Consider the following 20,349-nt stretch of genomic DNA (forward strand, 5'->3'; position numbering starts at 1 on the left):
GGCCCCGTGGCCCCGCCCCCAAAGAGGCCACGCCCCTCCCCCTTTGGCCTACGCAGCATTAGCGGGCCAAGCCCCGCCCACTATCAAGCCCCGCCCCGTGCAGGCCCCGCCCCGCCCGGCGCGCAGCGAGCGGACCCCGCGCAGCTCGGCCCGGCCGGTGAGCGGGGGGCGCGGGGGGATCGGGGGGTCCGGGGGTCGGGTGAGGGGTGTCGGCGGCGAGCGGAGGGTGCGGAGGCTCTGGAGGAGACCCCGAGCGCCGTTCCCTCCGCCGCTTCCCGCTGCCGCAGTCCGCAGCGCACGGGTTCGGTGCGAGGGGGGGGGTAGCGGGGCGGGGGAAGCGGGGCCGTGCGGGACCCCGCGGCCGCGGGCACAGCGGGGGTCTCCGGGCCGCTCCCCCCGCGGCAGCGCTCGGGGATTAGGATCGCTGCTGCCGTAAATAGGCCGCGGCGGGGCTTTACCGAGCGTCAGGGCAAAGCGGCTTACGGGACTCGGAGAGAACCGGGGGGGGCGGCGGCACCCCCGCAACCCGTGATGCGGGAGCACCTGCACCCCCGCAACCCCGCCCGCCGGGCTGTGGGCATCCCTGCGCCCCCCGCACGCCGCCAGCTCCCCCGCGCCCCCCGCACGCCGTGCTGCGGGCACCCCCGCACCCCGTGATGCGGCCCCCCCGCATCCCCGCAATCCGGGGTGCGTTCACGGCCCGCACGCTGCGATCCCACAGCGCCCGCACCCCATGGCCCTCGCTCGGGGCGCCCCGCGTGCCCCCTTGTGGGGCGCACCCCGCGGCCCCTGACCCCGTTCAGGGTCTCTCCCATGCCCTACACACCCCGGGAAGCCGCGGGGGCCCGAAATGCGCCCCCCGCCCGGTGTCGGTGCCGCCCCCGCGGCGCCGCAGGGCCGGGCCCCCCCCGTCCCGCCGCCCGCCCGGGGCGCGGGGCCGTCACGCGGCCGCCGTGGTTGCGCCACCGGCCGGCGCTGCCCGTTGGCCCGGCCGGGGCCGCTGCGGCACCGGAACAGCGGCGGAACCGCTTGGGCACCGCCGCCTGCCAGGCTGCGGCACCGGCAGCGAGCCCTCACGGGTACCGGTGCCGGTACCGCGCCGCCGGGTGCGCGATCCCCGCCTAGGGCGCAGCCGCCGCTCCCGCACCGCCCGGTTTTGTAACCGGGCTCCGGGAGCGGGGGCGGCCCCGGGGCTGCGGTGGAGCCCGCCCGGCTCGATGCGGTGGGGCCGCGGCCGAGGCCGGGCCTGGGCACGGGCCTGGCAGGACGCCGCCGCTCCCGGTGACGGCCCAAGGGGGCAGTGAAGCAGCGCCGGGGCTCCCCCGCACCGCTGCCGGTAATCGCGGCAGGAACCGATCCCGCACAGCGATCCCAGCCCCGGGGCTGTTGCCATGGCAACGGCCTCGCCGCCGCCATCTTGTGCGGGCACGGGGGTGGGGGGAGCAGGATGGGACCCCCCGATGGCGGGGACCCCCATCCCGGGCGTCCCCGAGTGAGGCACCCCCAATCCTGGGCATCCCCGAGTGAGGGACCCCCATCCCGGGCATCCGCTGATTGAGGGACCCCCAATCCTGGGCATCCCCGAGTGAGGGACCCCCATCCTGGCTGTCCCCGACTGAGGGACCCCCATCCCGGGCATCCGCTGATTGAGGGACCCCCATCCTGGGCATCCCCGAGTGAGGGACCCCCATTCCAGGCATCCCCGAGTGAGGGACCCCTATACCGGGCATCCCCTGAGTGAGGGACCCCTATACCGGGGCGTCCCCGAGTGGAGACCCCCAATCCTGGGCATCCCCTGAATGAGGGACTCCCATCCTGGGGTATCCCCGAGTGAGGGACCCCCATCCTGGGGCATCCCCTAGTGAGGGACCCCCATCCTGGGGTATCCCCGAGTGAGGGACCCCCATCCCGGGGCATCCCCCAAGTGAGGGACCTCCATCCTGGGGCTTCTCCAAGTGCAGGACCCCCTTCCCGGGCATCTCCTGAGTGAGGGCCCCCCACCCCGGGGCATCTCCCAATAGGGACCCTCATCCCAGGGGCATCCCTGAGTGGGGACCCCCATCCCATCCTGGGGCATCTCCTAGTGGGGCCCCCCGCGGTGGGGGGTGATGGCCTTGGGGGGCTGATGGCCATGGGGGTGCTGGCCACAGGGTGTTGATGGCCATGGGGAGTTTGATGGCCATGGGGGGTTGATGATGGCCTTGGGGGGCTGATGGCCCATGGGGAGTTTGATGGCCATGGGGGGTTGATGATGGCCTTGGGGGCTGATGGCCGTGGGGGTGATGAGGAAGGGGGTGACAGCAGTGGGAGGGTGATGGCCGTGTGTGGCTACTGAGGACGGGGTGATGGCTGTACTGGGTGATGCCTTGGGGGGACAAAGATGAGGGGACGAATGCTGTGGGGGTGCCAAGGAGGTGGGTGACAGCCGTGGGGGACAATAGCACCATCTCTAACTCCCTGTCCCCCCTCCACAGCACCAAGGCGGCCGCAGCCCGCGGGCCACCATGTCCCACGAGAAGAGTTTCCTGGTGACGAGCGACGGCTTCGGGGGCCAGCAGCCGCCCACGGCCCCCCCGGCCTACCCTCAGCCCCCGTACCCCGTGGCCCCGTACCCCCAGCCCCAGTTTGCCCCCACGCCCTACCCGCAGCCGGGCTTCACGCAGGGGCCGGGGCCGTACCCGCCGGCGGGGCCGTACCCCCCCGCCGGGCCGTACCCCCCCGGGCCGTACCCCCCGCCCGGGCCCTACCCCCAGGGCCCCTATGGCCAGCCGCCCTATGCCCAGCCCCAGCCCATGGTCCCCGGAGACCAGGACTGTAAGTACCGGGAAAAGGGGGCTTGGGGGCTCCAGATGGGCTGGGGGACCCTCCTGGCTGCCTGATGGGGGGGTGTGACACACCTGGGCTCCTCTCTGAGGCTGGGGGACCCTCCTGGCTGCCTGATGGGGGTGTGTGACACACCTGGGCTCCTCTCTGAGGCTGGGGGACCCTCCTGGCTGCCTGATGGGGGGGTGTGACACACCTGGGCTCCTCTCTGAGGCTGGGGGACCCTCCTGGCTGCCTGATGGCGGGGGGGGGGTGTGACACACCTGGGCTCCTGTCTGAGGCTGGGGAACCCTCCTGGCTGCCTGATGGCGGGGGTGTGACACACCTGGGCTCCTCTCTGAGGCTGGGGGTTCAGGTGTGAGGGCAGGGCAGTCCCTGGATGAGGGCAGCCTGGGGGGGCTCCCTTGGATGGGGAGCAGTGCAGACAGTGGGGGGGTCTGGCACCTCAGCAGGCTCAAGTGGGGCAGCAGGGACCCCCCTGTGGCTTCTGGCTCCTGTCCCACATGTCCTGGGGGGCAGCTGGGGGACAGTGCCCACTGGGGATGGACCCTGGGAGTAGGGGGACACTGCCCAGACCCAGGCCAGCTGTGACACATGGCTTTAGGGGACACAGAGCTCCACTCCCTGTGGCTCCTGGCTGCTGTCCCACACGTCCTGGGGGACTGTGCCCACCAGGAATGGCACTGGCTGTGACCCGGGGAGGGGTGACACTGCCCAGAGCCATGCCAACTGTGACACCTGGCTTTGGGGGGCACAGAGCTCCACTCCCTGTGGCTCCTGGCTCCTGTCCCACACGTCCTGGGGGGCATCTGGGGGTCTGTGCTCACTGGGGATGGACCCTGGGAGGGGTGACACTGCCCAGAGCTGTGCCAGCTGTGACACATGGCTTTGGGGCACACAGAGCTCCACTCCCCTTGGCTCCTGCCCCACACATCCTGGGGGACCGTGCCCACTGGGGATGGCACTGGCTGTGACCCTGGGAGGGGTGACACTGCCCAGACCCAGGCCAGCTGTGACACCTGGCTATGGGGGCACTCCCCATGGCTCCTGGCACCCTCCTGAGCAGTGTGCCCCCTCCCCACAGCCCCCCTGCACAGCACCTACCACGAGGACGGGCCCCCCTCCTACTATGACAACCAGGACTTCCCGTCGGCGCACTGGGACGACAAGAGCATCCGGCAGGCCTTCATCCGCAAGGTGGGACACGGGGGGCTCGGGGCGGGGAACGGGGCATCGGGGGGCTCCCTGTGACCCTGCCCCCCCGTCCCCAGGTGTTCCTGGTGCTCACGCTGCAGCTGACCGTCACCTTCGCCTTCGTGACCGTCTTCACCTTCGTCAAAGGCGTGCGGGGCTTCGTGCAGCGCAACGTGTGGACGTACTACGTGTCCTACGCCGTGTTCTTCATCTCCCTCATCGTCCTCAGCTGCTGCGGCGACTTCCGCCGCAAGCACCCCTGGAACCTCGTGTCCCTGGTGGGCCGGGGGCACGGCTGGCCGGGCATGGGGAGCGGGGGCATCCTGGGCCAGGGGCACGGCATGGCGGGGGTTAAGGGTGCTGGGCTGGGGGCATGGCATGGCAGGGGTTAAGGAGTGAGGGCACCCTGGGCCAGGGGCACGGCATGGCGGGGGTTAAGGAGTGAGAGCATCCTAGGCCAGGGGCACGGCATGGCAGGGGTTAAGGAGTGAGGGCATCCTGGGCCAGGGGCATGGCATGGCAGGGGTTAAGGAGTGAGGGCATCCTGGGCCAGGGGCACGGCATGGCAGGGGTTAAGGAGTGAGGGCACCCTGGGCCAGGGGCACAGCATGGCAGGGGTTAAGGAGTGAGGACATCCTGGGCAAAGGGCACGACATGGCAGGGGTTAAGGAGTGAGGGCATCCTGGGCTGGGGGCATGGCATGGCGGGGGTTAAGGAGTGAGGGCATCCTGGGCCAGGGGCACAGCATGGCGGGGGTTAAGGAGTGAGGGCATCCTGGGCCAGGGGCACGGCATGGCGGGGGTTAAGGGTGCTGGGCTGGGGGCACGGCATGGCAGGGGTTAAGGAGTGAGGGCACCCTGGGCCAGGGGCACGGCATGGCAGGGGTTAAGGAGTGAGGGCATCCTGGGCCAGGGGCACGGCATGGCGGGGGTTTAAGGGTGATGGGCTGGGGGCACATGGAAAGTTTTGGGGTGCCGCAGTGGGGTGGGTTTGAGGGTGCTGATCTAGGGAGCACACAGAGGGTTTAAGGGTGCTGGGTTGGGAGCATGGGAAAGGTTTAGGGGTGCCACGGTGGAGTGGGTTTGCGGGTGCAGAGCCAGGGGCACACAGAGGGTTTAATGGTGCTGGGCTGGGGGCACATGGAAGGTTTGGGGATGTCATGGTGGGGGCAGTTGGTGGGATGGGTTTGGGTGTGCTGAGCCAGGGAGAACACAGAGGGTGTAAGGATGTTGGGCTGGGGGTCCACGGAAGGTTTGGGGGTGCTGAGCCAGGGAGCACACAGCAGGTTTGGATGTGTCAGGCTCAGGGGGCAGATTTGGGGTGCTGCACCAGGGAGGTTTTGGGGCAGGTTTGGAGCAGGTTTGGGGGTGCTGAGCCAGGGGCACACAGAGGGTTTAAGGGTGCTGTGCTGGGGGCACGTGGAAGGTTTGAGGGTACCACTGTGGGGGTAGATTTGAGGGTGCTGATCTAGGGAGCACACAGCGAGTTTAGAGGTGTCAGGCTGAGCGGGCAAATTTGGGGTGCTGCACCATGGAGGTTTTGGGGCAGGTTTGGGAGTGCAGAGCCAGGGGCACACAGAGGGTTTAAGGGTGCTGTGCTGGGGGCACGTGGAAGGTTCAGGGGTGCCATGGTGGGGTGGGTTTCAGGGTGCTGATCTAGGGAGCAACAGAGGGTTTGGAGGTGCCAGGCTGAGGGGGCAGATTTGGGGTTCTGCACCACAGAGGTTTTGAGGCATGTTTAGGGATGCTGAGCCAGGGGCACACAGAGGGTTTAAGGGTGCTGGGCTGGGGGCATGTGAAAAGTTTGGGGTGCCACGGTGGGTGTGGGTTTGGGGATGCCAAGCCAGGGGCACACGGAGGGTTGGGGGATGCTGGTCCAGGGGGCACATGACATGTTTGTGGGTGCCATGTTGGGCACACAGGCCTGATGGGTTCCCCCCTTGCCTTGCCAGTCCATCCTGACTGTCAGCCTGTCCTACATGGTGGGGATGATCGCCAGCTTCTATGACACCGAGGCTGTCATCATGGCTGTCGGCATCACCGTCGTCGTCTGCTTCACCGTCGTCATCTTCTCCCTGCAGGTCAGCGCCAGGGCTGCCCCTGCTCCTGCCTGGGGGCTCCAAACTGGGGCACAACACCCCAGTGATTCCCTGCTGGGCTCCTGGGGGGCTGTGGGATCTCGTCTCAGGGGCCTTTGCACCCCAGATGGGGCATGCAGCCCTCCCCAGCTCCCTGCTGGCTCTGTGGGATCTGAGCGGGGTGCTGAGCCCTCCCTCTGAGCTCCCTGCTGGCTCTGGGGGCTCCACACCGGGCTCTGACGCCCCCCAATCCCCCTCCCCACAGACCAAGTACGACTTCACCTCGTGCCGGGGCGTGCTCATCATCTGCCTGGTCGTGCTCGTGCTCTTCTCCATCCTCTGCATCTTCATCCGGAACCGCATCGTGGACATCGTCTACGCCTCGCTGGGGGCCCTGCTCTTCACCTGCGTGAGTCGGGGGGCTGGGACCCTCAGCTGCTGTGGGGGGCAGTGCCACCAGCACCCCTGGGTGCTCCGGCTCCCTGGGGACACACAGGGTGGGCTCGGGGTGGAGGGTGCAGGGTGTGCCTGGCTGGTTTGGGATTGGGGCATTTATGGGACCTGCTGGTTCCTCCTGCCCTCCACACTGCCCCATCCTGCAGTTCCTGCTGGTGGACATGCAGGGTGTGCTCGGGGTGCTTGGCTGGTTTGGGATTAGGGGATTTATGGGGCCCGCTGGTTCCTCCCGCCCCTGACACTGCCCCATCCCGCAGTTCCTGGTGGTGGACATGCAGGGTGAAGGGTGCAGGGTGTGCCTGGCTGGTTTGGGGTGGGAGGGATTTGTGGGACCTGCTGGTTCCTCCCACCCCCTCACTGCCCCATCCCACAGTTCCTGATGGTGGACACACAGGGTGTGGGTTGGGGTGGAGGGTGCAGGGTGTGCCTGGCTGGTTTGGGATTGGGGGATTTATGGGGCCTGCTGGTTCCTCCCACCCCTGACACTGCCCCATCCTGCAGTTCCTGGCGGTGGACATGCAGGGTGGAGGGTGCAGGGTGTGCTTGGCTGGTCTGGGATTGAGGGGACCTGCGGGAACTGCTGGTTCCTCCCACCCCTGACAGTGCCCCATCCCACAGTTCCTGGTGGTGGACACTCAGGGTGTGCTCGGGGTGGAGGGTGCAGGGTGTGCCTGGCTGGTTTGGGGTGGGAGGGATTTGTGGGACCTGCTGGTTCCTCATGCCCCCCACACTGCCCCATCCCACAGTTCCTGGTGGTGGACACGCCGGGTGTGGGTTGGGGTGGAGGGTGCAGGGTGTGCCTGGCTGGTTTGGGATTGGGGGATTTATGGGACCCACTGCTTCCTCCTGCCCCCCACACTGCCCCATCCCACAGTTCCTGGTGGTGGACATGCAGGGTGTGCTCGGGGTGCTTGGCTGGTCTGGGATTGGGGCATTTATGGGGCTCGCTGGTTCCTCCCACCCCTGACACTGCCCCATCCTCTCACAGTTCCTGGTGGTGGACACTCAGGGTGTGCTCGGGGTGGAGGGTGCAGGGTGTGCCTGGCTGGTTTGGGATCGGGGCATTTATGGGGCCCGCTGGTTCCTCCTGCTCTCCACACTGCCCCATCCCACAGTTCCTGGTGGTGGATGCACAGGGTGGAGGGAACAGGGCATCCTTGGCTGGTTTGGGATTGGGGCATTTATGGGCCCCGCTGGTTCCTCCTGCCCTCCACACTGCCCCATCCTCTCGCAGTTCCTGGCGGTGGACACGCAGCTGATCCTGGGGAACAAGCAGCTGGCGCTGAGCCCCGAGGAGTACATCTTCGCCGCGCTCAACCTCTACACCGACATCATCAACATCTTCCTCTACATCCTCGCCATCATCGGCAGGGCCAAGGAGTAGCTGCCGCCCCTGCCCGGCCCCGCCGCTCCCGCGGCCCCGCCCCGGTCGGGTCCCCTCCCCGTAGCCGGTTTTGTCGCCGTTCTCATCGCGTTCCCCGGCGGTTCCTGCCCCGCGGGGGCTCGCTGGTGCGGGGCTGCCACGGCCCCCCCGGCCCCCTGCTCCTCCCCGCTGTGAATACGATTCTCCCCCACCCCGCCCCTTTGCGTTGAACGCGGACTGGAAGCACTTTGGAACCCCCTCTGTCCTGTCCTGTGCCCACCTCGCTGTCCCCTCCCTGTCACCAGTCTGGCTGCACAGGCAGGGGCAGTGCCAGCAGCACTATAGACCCCCCTGGCCACTGTCCCTGCCTGTCCCCACCCCAGGCCCCCCGTGCCACCTGTGGCACCTCCAGACGTCCCCAGGCACCGTTCCCACGTGGGTGTACCACCAGAACCCCTCGAGCCACTGTCCCTGTCCGTCCCCAGCCCCCCCGAGCCTGTGGCACCCTCAGACCCTCCTGCTCTGAGCCACTGTCCTCATGTGGAGGCACTCCCAGAGGCCCCCAAACCCCCAGCCCTGCCCATTGCCACCTGCCTGTCCCCACGCCCCTGCCACAGCCCCACCTGTGGCACCCCCAGAGCCCCCCTGCCCTCCCCGCGTGGCCGAGGCCCCATCCTGGTCCTGCTGTTAATAAATTGTCTTGTTCATCTCCCACGGCTCTGGCTCCATCCCAGGGTGTCCTGCTGTCCCCAGCTCCCCGTGTGCCCAGCTGGGGTCAGGTGCCACCAGGGCTGAGGACAGCCTGGGGACAAGAAGGCTCAGGAGGGACCCCAGCAGGACCGCAGGAGGCAGCCAGGTGAGGTTGGGTCCTCTTTCCTGAGGTTTAGGGTGGATATTGGGATAATTCCTTCCTGGAAGGGGCTGTGCAGCCCTGGCACAGCTGCCCCAGGCAGGGCTGGAGTCCCCATCCCTGGGGGGATTTGACAGATGTGTGGATGTGGCACTTGGGGACATGGTCTGGGGTGGCCTTGGCAGTGCCATGAGCAGTGCTGGACCTGCTGGGCTCAGAGGCTTTTCCATCCAGCCCAGCCATTCCATGATTCCTTGGTGCCCAGTCCATCCTGGCAGCTCCTGACACCCTCCTTGGCAGCTCCAGCCCTGGCCAATATTTCTGTCTGCACATTCTCCCTCGGGAAACATTCCCTGCTCTTCCTTTGCTGCTCCCAGGCCTCTCTTGTTTGAGAGTTTTAAGAGCAGCTTTTAAGGGTTTTAAGGTGGCACCAGCAAAAGGAGGTTTGAAATAAAAGCAAAAGCACGACGAGGTTTGTGGGCAAAGCTCACTCAGTGGTTAAAGCACACAGAGACAAAAATCTAACACTGGTCAACCTAAAGCTAAAATCACCCTGATCTGACTCAGCCCAGATCTAAAGAGTGAAGGATCTCGGGAACATCCTAGAAGTCACACCCCAGACAGAGAGCTGAGGAGCTGGCAGAGGGCAGGGGCAGGTGCTGCATGCACAGGAGGGCACGGGGGATGCACAGGGACAGGGTCACACCTGTGAGAAATGCCCCGGGAGCTCAGGAAGGGCACAGGGGATGCACAGGGACAGGGACAGGGTTACACCTGTGAGAAATGCCCTGGGAGCTCAGGAAGGGCTCGGGGAAGGGCACGGGGGAATGCAGAGGGACAGGGACAGGGTCACACCTGTGAGAAATGCCCTGGGAGCTCGGGGAAGAGCTCAGGGGATGCAGAGGGACAGGGACAGGGTCACACCTGTGAGAAATGCCCCAGGAGCTCAGGAAGGGCACAGGGGATGCACAGGGACAGGGTCACACCTGTGAGAAATGCCCCGGGAACTCAGGAAGGGCACAGGGGATGCACAGGGACAGGGTCACACCTGTGAGAAATGCCCCGGGAGCTCAGGAAGGGCACAGGGGATGCACAGGGACAGGGACACACCTGTGAGAAATGCCCCAGGAGCTCAGGAAGGGCACAGGGGAGGGACAGGGACAGGGTCACACCTGTGAGAAATGCCCCGGGAGCTCAGGAAGGGCACAGGGGATGCACAGGGACAGGGTCACACCTGTGAGAAATGCCCCGGGAGCTTGGGAAGGGCTCGGGGGATGCACAGGGGCAGGGACAGGGACACACCTGTGAGAAATGCCCTGGGAGTTTGGGAAGGGCTCAGGGAAGGGCACGGGGGATGCAGAGGGACAGGGTCACACCTGTGAGAAATGCCCCGGGAGCTTGGGAAGGGCACAGGGGATGCACAGGGACAGGGTCACACCTGTGAGAAATGCCCCGGGAGCTCAGGAAGGGCACAGGGGATGCACAGGGACAGGGTCACACCTGTGAGAAATGCCCCCACAGCTCAGGGAAGGGCTCAGGGAAGGGTCGGTGCCTCTGCTCCTCTGCAGGGCTGAGCCCCGAGGGCCGGGGGAGCAGCCCAGGCTCCGAGCACAGCGAAGTTTGGACTCCCTCCCAGGGAATGCCAGGCACAGCCCAGGGGCAGGGGAGCTCCAAGGCTCCCAGGAAGTGCTTGCAGGTCACAGGAGAGAGAGAGAGGGTGGACTTTGACCATGGTCGTTTTCCGTCCTGGGTGCAATTCGGGCCAAGAGCCCGAAGTCTGGAAGTTCAACAGAGAAAATGTTCCACTTGGGTTGTTCTTCAGGAAAGAAAAATGAGTTCCCAAGGCCGTTTGTTAAAGGAGGAGCTCGTTATCCATGCAGCAGGAATTCCTGGGAGCAGACTGTGCTCCTGATAAGCTCGGGAGGAGCTTGGCACAGGCGCTGCTCCTTTGGGGTCTGATGGCATTTCTGAGCTCACAAAGCACTGAGGGAGGTGCAGCACCCCAGTTCCATCTCCCACCTGTCTGTTCCCAGGGCTCCACATCCCGGGGCTCCACATCCCACTGCTCTGTCCCTGGGGGTCCAGCTCAAGCCTTTCCTCTCCCGGGGCTGCCCAGCTCCCTGTGCGTCCCCTGTCCCTCTCCCAGGGCTCCCTGTCTGTCCCCAGCTCCCTGTGCGTCCCCTGTCCCTCTCCCCTCTCTGTCCCTGATTCCAGAGCCGGGGCTGCTGATTTGCTGGCTCCGGGCCGCCCCTGACGGAGCAGAGCTGCCCTGGCAGCTTCTCCTCTCTGCTGCCCTCCGGATTCCACCCTGCGGTTTGTTTATTTCTGGAAACCCCTCCCCAGCACCTGTCGTGCTGCTGCTGTGCCTGTCCCACCCCCGAGGCCATGTGAGTGTCACACACAGGATCCCCGAGGCTGGCCCTGTGTCCTGCTGTCCCCGGGGCTTGCCCTGGCTGTCCCCGTGTCCCACAGCCCTGGGGCTGTCCTGGCTGTCCCCCTGTCCTGCTGGCTCCAGGGCTGCCCTGGCTGTCCCTGTGTCCCACAGTCCTGGGGCTGTCCTGGCTGTCCCCGTGTCCTGCTGTCCCCGGGGCTGTCCTGGCTGTCCCCATGTCCTGCTGTCCCCAGGCCTGCCTTGGCTGTCCCCATGTCCCACAGCCCCGGGGCTGTCCTGGCTGTCCCTGTGTCCCACAGCCCCAGGCCTGTCCTGACTGTCCCCATGTCCTGCTGTCCCCGGGGCTGTCCTGGCTGTCCCCGTGTCCCACAGCCCCAGGGCTGTCCTGGCTGTCCCCGTGTCCCAGTGGCCCCAGGGCTGTCCTGGCTCTCCCCGTGTCCCAGTGGCCCCAGGGCTGTCCTGGCTCTCCCCGTGTCCCACAGCCCCAGGGCTGTCCTGGCTGTCCCCATGTCCTGCTGGCCCCGGGGCTGTCCTGGCTGGCCCAGTGTCCCACTGGCCCCAGGGCTGCCTCCTGCCCTGGCTGTCCCCGTGTCCCACTGGCCCCAGGGCTGCCTCCTGCCCTGACTGGCCCCATGCCCACGGTGCCAGGGCAGGCACTGGGGGTGCAGCCAGGGACAGGAGCAGCTGCTGGGCCAGTGACGTTGCCAGAGGCCAAGTCTGGAGTCCAAGAGCCCTTCGGGTGCTCCCTGCGGGGTGTTGGTTCTGGGTTGGGAGGAGGGCAGGCACTGAGCCCTTCCCACCATGAGACATTCCCACTCGGATCACTCTGCCAGCTCTGGGCCACAGCACAGAGGGGATGGGGAGCTGCTGAAGCGAGTCCAGAGGAGGCCATGGAGATGCTTTGAGGGGTGAAGCCCCTCTGCTGTGGAGACAGCTGGGGGTGTTCAACCTGGAGAAGGATCCATGAAAACACCAAAGCCCCTTCCACTGGCTAGAGGAGCTCCAGGAGAGCTGGAGACAGACAAGGGCATGGAGGGACAGGGCAAGGGAGAATGGCTCCCAAGTGCCACAGGATAGCGTCAGATGGGATATTGGGAAGGAATCCATCCGTGTAGCGGTGGTGATGCCCTGGCACAGGTGACCCAGAGAAGCTGTGGCTGCCCTATCTCTGGCCGTGTCCAAGGCCAGGTTGGGCGGTGCCTGGAGCAGCCTGGCCCAGGGGAAGATGTCCCTGCCCATGGCAGGGCTGGCACCGGACGGGCTTTAAGGTCGCTCCAGCCCAAACCATTGCAGAGCCCCCGGGGCCGGGATGGGGCGGGGCGGGCGCTCGGCAGCGCCAGCAGCTCATGCTGCCGCCTGCTGTTGGCACCCGGAACTGCAGCTGGGAGCGGCACATGCGCAGTGACGCTGATTTCCTGAGCTCACTGCTGCCCTCCGGTGGACAATTCCTGAACTACAACTCCAGGAGATGAGCGGGTAAAGAGGGAAAACCCCTGATTCGAAGGAAAAAAAAAATTTCCTGAGCGAAACATCAGGAGTTTTTTCATAAACAAATGGGTGGTGCTGCCTCTGTCCCCATTTCTCTATTTTTTTTTCATCCTTCTTCATTCTACTTGTTTTTCTTTTTTTCCTCCCAATGTTTTCTGTAGTGTTACCTCAAATCAGGAAGTTTGGAACTGGCCCCAGACTGATTATTCATCCTTTTTAAATTGCACTGAACAGCCCCTGCCAGATCTCTCAACGCTTCCTGGTGCTCCAGACCCTTCCCCAGCTTCCTCCCTTCCCTGGACATGCTCCAACCCTTCCAGGTTCTTTGTGAGAGCTGCAGTGAATGAGGAAAAAGGGAGGAACATTTCTCCAGCACCTCTTTGAAGATCAAGGTTTGAAAAATAAGCCTTTAAGTTGCCTCTATTAAAACTCTAGGAACTGCTTTATTTTAGGAAATGAGGCGTCCTGCAGGAAAGGCGTTAAAGGAGCTGTAGCAGATACATCAGGTGAGCCAGCAGCAAATTTTGGTAAAATTTTGATATGCCAGGCAAGCAAGGATCAAATTTCTGATAAACATTTGATATGCCAGGCAAGCAAGGATCAAGTTTTTGATACATGTTTTATACCCCAGATGAGCAAGCAGCAATTTATTGCTACATCAGGCGAGGCAGCCAAGGAGCATCAGCAGGTGGCCGTGGCATTGCCATTCCCAAACCCCTCTGTAGGGAAGTACCCAAGCAGCCCCAGGTGCTGCCCAATCTCTGCTGTCCGTGCTGTCCTGCACTGTTCTGGCTGCTCCAGTCCCCCCATGCTGGTCCTGATGCCCTGGCATTGCTCCCTCGCTGGGCAGCTCTCAGAGGGGCTTCCCCTGGATGGGCGCCTTGTTACAGTGACCATGGTGGCCACAGTGACAATAATGGCCACAGTGGTCACAGTGGACAAAATGACCATAGTGGTCATAGTGGACAAAGTGACCATTGTGGCCATAATGGCCTCGGTAGCCTTGGTGCCCTCATTTCCTTGGGGGTCTTGGTGGCCTTCATGCTCATGGTGACCACAGTGGCCCCCAGGACCACCGTGACCTTGGTGGCCTCATGGCTCAGAGGGTTCCAATGGCCACTGCCATGGCCATGGTGGCCAGGAGAAGCCCCCCAAGCTGGGGGAATTTCCTGGGGAGGCTCCCACCTGTGGAGACAAAGAGAGGGGTCAGGAGGGCCCTGGGGAGAGGGACAGGGGTGATGGGGGGTCCTGGGAGTGTGGGATGTCAGAGGGGGCCATAATGAGGCCCCTTTCCCCTGTGCCCAACCATGGGTGGCCTTGTCCTCCCCACCCCTGTGGGTGTCCCCAGCACTGGATGTCCCTGTCCCCCTCACCTGGCACTGGGTGTCCCCATCCCCTGTGCCCGGCAGTGGCTGTCACCGACCTTGTCCCCAGCTCTGGGTGTCCTGCCTCCCACCCACAGTGGGTGTCCCTGTCCCCTCTGTGGGCCATGGTTGTCCCCAGCACCGTGTGTCCTTGTCCCCAGCCCTCACTGAGTGTCCCCATCCCCCCTGGTTGTTCCCATGATGTCACCTCGCAGCCACTCGCAGTTGTAGTTGCTGAAGTTCCCGGTGGAGCGAAGCTCAATCTGCACCTTCTTCCCTTCCCTGGTGACTTTGGTGACCTCAAAGGTCTCAAAGGGTGGGATCAGCACCTCCTTCTCGCTTGGATTGAAGGAGAATTTCTGGATGTCTGCTCCATGGCACGTGTGCACCTCAAACATTGTGACGTTCCCATAACCCTGGGCCACCGTTTTGTCCAGGGACGACGAAGCGAATTGACCAAAGCGGACTTTATCACCAGCTGTCACATTGAACTGGACTGTCCTCACCCCACGGAACACATCTGGACACTCATCAGGGCGTCTCAGCTTCTGGAGGGCCTGGGTCAGCAGGAAATGCAGCGTTTTGAAGCGGAAGTTGTCCCGGTATTCCTGGCGGGAGCGCCCGGCCTGGCGCACGGCCGGGTTGAGCTGCTTGTGCACGTCCGGCATCGTGTAGGCCATGAGGGCGATGGCCTGGGCTGGGGACAGAGGGGATGAAGAGGAGCCCCGCTTCCGCCACTCGGCCGTGGCCTTCACCCAGGCCTGGGAAAACTCCTTGTTCTCCTGGAACTCGGAAATGTTGAGGGCCGGCAAGGCCTCAGTCATGGCAGGGCCACAGTTGAGGTACTGGTCATCAAAGGAGTTCTGGGCCATGTCCAGGGGCACCACCTTGATAGCCGCAGTGGCCACGGTCATTGCCAGCAGTGCCAGGGTCTGAGCCAAGGGGGCCATGGAGAGGAGAGGCCACAGTGGCCAGTGTGGGACACTGGGGGACACAGAGGGGACACAGAGGACAGACTGTGTGACACAGGGTGGGGGTGCTGAGGGGACACTGATGGACACCAGGGGACACTGATGGGACACAGGGGACGCTGAGGGACACGGGGAATATGGCGAGGCTTCCTTGGTGAGGGGCTGGAAAGAGAGAGTGGGGTCAGCCCAGGGAGGGGAGGCAGCCCTGGCCAGGAGACCCCAGGATGTTTGTCCTGGGACCCTGATCCCAAATCCTGGGGTCATTCCTGGTGGCCCTGGTGTCTTCCAGTCCCCCCCGGGACCCCAGTCCCACTCCCACAGTTTTGAGTCATTCCCCTGGGGTGCCCTCAGCCCCCCCAGGACCCCAACCCAAATCTGGGGTCACTCCCTGACACCCTGTGTGTCCCTCTCAGCCCACCCCCAGACCCCAATCCCATTCCCAGTCTGGAGTCCCCTTTGGGGTTGTTGGAAATGAAACACCCCAGGACCCCAACCCAAATGCAGGGATCACCCCCTGCCCCCTGCAGTGTCCTCCAGCCCTCCCATGGCCCAGTCACACCCCCAGTTCCCCCCTGCTGCACCCCAGAGCCCTGTGGACCCCAGTCCCATGTCCCCCAGTGTCCCCCAGCTTCCCCCAGGATTCCAAACCCACATCACATTCACCCCCAGGGTCCCCCCAGTGTCCCCCAGGGCCCCAGTCCCGATGTCAAGGTCCCCTCTCCCCCATCCATGTGTCCCCAGAGTCCCCCCAGCCCTGATACCAAAATCAGCCGGAGTGAACTCCCTGATGGATGTGCAGGTATCAGAAAGCTGGAATTCTTTATCAGCTCAGACTCACAGAGGATCTCTCCTGGTCCTGCAGCTTGGGGGGACTTTGCCACTTCTATCCACTGTAATTATAAATATTTATTAAAATGGGCTTCTTAGCTAATACAAAACCAGCACATTTCCTGTAAATAAGTGCCATGGCTCCGCCTCTCTCTTCTTTTATTTTTCTGGAGAATTCCTAGGAAGTCAGCTGGAGGTCATTTTCACTAATTGCCCCCATATTCCAGATGACATTGCCCGAACTTCTGCTTTTGGCAGGCGCTGCTCCTTCTGTGTTACAAAACTTGTCAAAAACCCCTCCAGAGTTCCCCTTCATCTCTTTCTCCACTGCTTTGAGCCGTGTTTATTGTGCTCTGTAAATACTTTTACATCCTTTTATCATTTTTGCCTCTGCCCAGCAACTTCACCATGTGGGGAAAAGCCACACTGTGAAAAGCCAAATGTTGAAAAAATAGTTTTGAAATGTGATTCCAATAAAGGCACAGAGTTTCCACAGCCATAGCCCTGTGGGGAGTCTCTCTCAAGGTTTCGGAGGGTGCAGCCTCCTTTTATCCCAAACTCAGGGCTACAAGTTGCCTTCTCCCTTTCCCCATTGGATGAGGTACTGGGAAGGTGCAGCAGTTTTGCAAAGCACCTACCCCACATCCCCCTTGAAGCTGTCATTTTCTCCCAAAGTTCAGAAGTTCAGGCTGTCTGGGTTATGGAATTGACTTTTTGGGGACCCATTTCTCTTATTACCCAAAAGTTCAGGACTTCCAACTTTCTGGTTAAACCGCCAGGGTTCTGTGACAAACTTCATGTCTTCTCATGCACAGATGGTAAGAACCATTTTGAAGACACTGACAACAATTTCTCCTGAAGACCCCCAAACCTCTGAGTCATTTTTCAAAGACATCAGCACCCATCTTTCCTATAAAATCCTTCCCTGTGGCGGTGGTGATGCCCTGGCACAGGCTGCCCAGAGAAGCTGTGGCTGCCCCATCCCTGGCTGTGTCCAAGGCCAGACTGGGCAGTGCCTGGAGCAGCCTGGCCCAGGGGAAGATGTCCCTGCCCATGGCAGGGCTGGCACCGGACGGGCTTTAAGGTCGCTCCAGCCCAAACCATTGCAGAGCCCCCGGGGCCGGGATGGGGCGGGGCGGGCGCTCGGCAGCGCCAGCAGCTCGTGCTGCCGCCTGCTGTTGGCACCCGGAACTGCAGCTGGGGGCAGTGCATGCGCAGTGATGCTGATTTCCCGTGCTCGCTGCTGCCCTCCGGTGGACAATTCCTGAACCACAACTGCCAGAATCCCCAAATCCCAGCATGGGTCAGGCTGGAAGGACCCAGAGTGGGCACCTGGCCCAACCTCCCAGCTCAGGCAGCGTCATCCCTGAGACCTGGATTGGAAACCAGAGCAGCCCAGAACTGGACACAGCACTGGACAGAGCTGGACACAGCAATCCTGATGTGGCTCCCTGGGCAGGGCAGAGAGGCACGATCAATCCCTGACCTCCTGGCCCCACTCTTCTCAACATCCCCTGGATCCCTCCTGGCCTCAGGCCACACAGCCAGCTCCACTGGTCACCCATCAGCAACCCCATGTCCTTCTCCAGAGCTCCTTCAGCACATCCCCCCCAGCCTGCTCTGGCACTGCGGACTCTCCCTCCCCAGGAGCAGGACCTGCCCTTGCCCTCTTTAACCTCCCTATTTCCAGCCTTTAATGTCCCCCTGAAGTGCAGGATGTGTCAGGATGCTCTGCCTGGAATGTGGCCAAGGGATAATGCCACATTTGTGGCCATTGGGGCTGCATTGAGAGGTGTCTGCTGCTGATTTGTTGCAGTGTGATTTCCTGTTTCACCTATCCCAACCTCTCAGGTGTGCCAACCTTCCCCCTCCCCCTTTTGCCCTCCTGTTAAGAGCTTGTCAATCAATCTTAACATTCTAGCAGGGTCATGGTGTGGTTGGCAGAAGTTCAAAAGGTGCCCCTCAAGTCTGGGCTCATTGGCCTGTCCAAGTGTCTTTATCCTTTGAGCCTTCCCCTCCTCACACCTGGTTGGCCCTCACCTGTCCTTTCCCCTCCCCCTGTCCCCGGGGCTAAAAAGGACACGAGACCATGCAGCCTGGGGTTCTATTGGGAGCTGTTACAAGATTCAGAGGTCTACCACCCTGAAATAAAACTCTGGATTAAGACTCTATGATAGAACCCGCTCTTTTCTCTTCACCGTCGCCTGAACCTTTTCCACCAGAGGTAAACTGAGTTCCTACTTTGCCTGGATTTGTTCTGAGTGCCCAGCTGCAGCATCCAGCCGGCCAAATGTATCTCTGAGGTGAAACACCACAGCTGCTGCCTTTGCCCAGCAGCGGGGGCCAGATGAAGCCAGGCACGACACACCCGGAAACATCGGGATTAATATTCTATACTGATTTTAGTGCTGAATTGGGCCAAAGCCAGCCTGAATCACCAACCCCAAACTGACAAGTGAGGGTGGATCACCAGTGATGGGCCTGGCCGTCCATTGCTGACCCTGGGAATGTCCAGTCCCCACTCAGACAGAGATTCCTCTCCCCTCTTCCTTCTTAGAATGAAATGTGTGTGAGGTTCCTCTTTCAGGAAGGGGATGCTTCCCAAAGATCCTCCTTGAGGTTGAGAGAAAGAGACGTTCCCATGAGTGTTGGTGTGGGGAGTGACATGGAGCCCTGCTTAAGAACGGTCACATTTTGCTGGCTTTGTCAGAATTATTTAATAGAATTGCTTTGCACAATGGCCTTGGTGTGCACAGTGGTCACAGTGGCTGTGGTAGCCTTGTGGCTCAGGGAGTCTTGGTGATCAAGGTGGTCACAGTGGCCTTGGTGGTTATAGTGACCATGGTGGCCAGAGTGGCTGTGGTGGCCGCTGTGACCACAGTGACAGTGGTGGTCTCAGTGTCATCATGGTGGCAACAGGTGGCAATGTGGTCATTGTGGCAGTGCTGGCATTGGTAGCCTTGATGGCCTCATTTCTCTGGGCGTCCAGGTGGTTTTGGTGATCGTGGTGGCCATGCTTGATACAGTGACCACAGTAACCTTGGTGACCTTGGTGGCCTCATGGCTCAGATGATTCTAGTGGCCACTGCAAGGGCTGCAGTGGTCAAGAGGAGTCCTCCAAGGTGAAAAGAAGCCCTGGGGACGCTCCCACCTAGGGGTGAAAAGGGGCAAAATGGGAGTTGACGGGGGGAGTGAGGAGGTAATTTATGGCCATAATGAGGGGTTGGGTATGACAGGAGAGATGGGGCCATGAGGTGACAGGTGACAGGGTGTCGAGGGGGGGGCATGGGGGGGGTACAGGGGCCAGGGACGCCAGGGGAGTCATGGTGGGCTTAGAGGTGACAGGGGTCAGGGGTATTCAGGGGTGCCATGGATGGTTACAGGGGGTTACAGGGTTTCAGGGAATGGCATGGGGGATCCTGGCCCACCTGTGTTCTGTACACAGGGCCCATCCCCACAGCACTGCCTTTAGTAGGGAGGGACAGGGTTGGTACCCTCAGGGTCCCTGTCTCTGTCCCTGTCTCTGTCTCTGTCTCTGTCCCTGTCCCTTGTCCCCTGGCACAGGTGTTCCTGTCCGTGTTCCCTCCCAGAAGTGGGGATCCCCATCCCTGTGCCCTGTCATGGATGTTCCTGTCCCTGTGCCCACAATGGGTGTCCCAAGACTTGGTCTTCCCCAGGGTACCCTTGTCACCACACACACTGTGGGTCTCCCTGTCCCCCATCCCCAGTGAGTGTCATTGTCCCCTGTGCCTTATCATGGCTGTCCCCATCCCCCCTGGCTGTCCCCTGTGTTGTTACCTCGCAGCCACTCGCAGTTGTATTTGCTGTAGGTCCCAGTGGACTGGAGCTGGATCTGTGTCTTGTCCCCTTCCTGGGTGTATTGGGTGACCTTGAAGGTCTCAAAGGGTGGGATTAGCACGATTTTATGTTCCGGATGTTTGCTAAAAAGCGTGACATCCACACCATGGCATGTGTGCACCTCGAGCATTGTCTCACCGGGGCACTCGCCAGTTTGTTTGCTCAGGAACACTGGCATGAATTGACTGAACCGGACGGTGTCACCATGCTGTGCCTTGTACTGGGTGCCACACACCATGAGGAACGCGTCCCGACACTGCCCGTTCTGAGCGTCCCTCAGCGTGGCCAGGGCATCGGTCAGCAGGAAATGCAGAGTTTTGAAGTGGAAGTTGTCCCGGTATTCCTGGTGGGAGCGTCCAGCCACATGCAGGGCATCATTGAACGTGCGGCTGAAGTGTCCCATTGTGGAGGCAATGATGGCGGTGGCCTGGTCTGGGGACAGAGGGGACTCAGGGGGGCCCCGACTCTGCCACTCAGCTGCAGCCTTTACCCAAACCTCAGCAAACTCCTTGTTCTGCTGGAACTCGGAGCTGTTGAGGGCCGGCAATGCCTCCTTCATGGCAGGGCCGCAGCCCTGGTACTGGTCATCAAAGGAGCCTTGGGCCATGTCCAGGGGGTTCACATCGACAGCCGTGGTGGCCATGGCCATTGCCAGCAGTGCCAGGGTCTGTGCCTGGATGGCCAT

At 62.6% G+C, this 20,349-nt stretch overlaps 2 protein-coding genes and 1 pseudogene across 3 annotated transcripts; 1 reads left to right on the forward strand and 2 right to left on the reverse strand.

The window, feature by feature from the left end:
- Nucleotides 1-8,622, forward strand: GRINA (glutamate ionotropic receptor NMDA type subunit associated protein 1). 2 transcript variants are annotated; one of them, XM_054638587.2, is made up of 7 exons: nucleotides 1-157; nucleotides 2,475-2,814; nucleotides 3,908-4,020; nucleotides 4,095-4,295; nucleotides 5,969-6,097; nucleotides 6,360-6,503; nucleotides 7,785-8,622. In XM_054638587.2, exons 2-7 carry the CDS (start codon nucleotides 2,505-2,507, stop codon nucleotides 7,932-7,934), a joined length of 1,047 nt encoding a protein of 348 aa, XP_054494562.1. In that variant the 5' UTR covers nucleotides 1-157; nucleotides 2,475-2,504; the 3' UTR covers nucleotides 7,935-8,622. The 2 variants fall into 2 exon arrangements, with proteins under 2 accessions (XP_054494562.1, XP_077046281.1); XM_077190166.1 differs by lacking the exon at nucleotides 7,785-8,622 and adding an exon at nucleotides 7,052-7,165.
- A 5,023-nt stretch (nucleotides 8,623-13,645) lies between these two features.
- LOC129123864 (NAD(P)(+)--arginine ADP-ribosyltransferase 2-like) lies at nucleotides 13,646-15,013 on the reverse strand. The gene is made up of 2 exons (XM_054638522.2): nucleotides 14,216-15,013; nucleotides 13,646-13,828 (listed from the first exon to the last, which is right to left on the reverse strand). The coding sequence occupies exons 1-2, from the start codon at nucleotides 14,955-14,957 to the stop codon at nucleotides 13,743-13,745; spliced, it is 828 nt and encodes a 275-aa protein (XP_054494497.2). The 5' UTR covers nucleotides 14,958-15,013; the 3' UTR covers nucleotides 13,646-13,742.
- A 3,579-nt stretch (nucleotides 15,014-18,592) lies between these two features.
- LOC129123769 (erythroblast NAD(P)(+)--arginine ADP-ribosyltransferase pseudogene) lies at nucleotides 18,593-20,349 on the reverse strand (annotated as a pseudogene).

Source organism: Agelaius phoeniceus, chromosome 1 (genome assembly GCF_051311805.1).
Source record: "Agelaius phoeniceus isolate bAgePho1 chromosome 1, bAgePho1.hap1, whole genome shotgun sequence".
Taxonomy (NCBI): Eukaryota; Metazoa; Chordata; class Aves; order Passeriformes; family Icteridae; genus Agelaius; species Agelaius phoeniceus.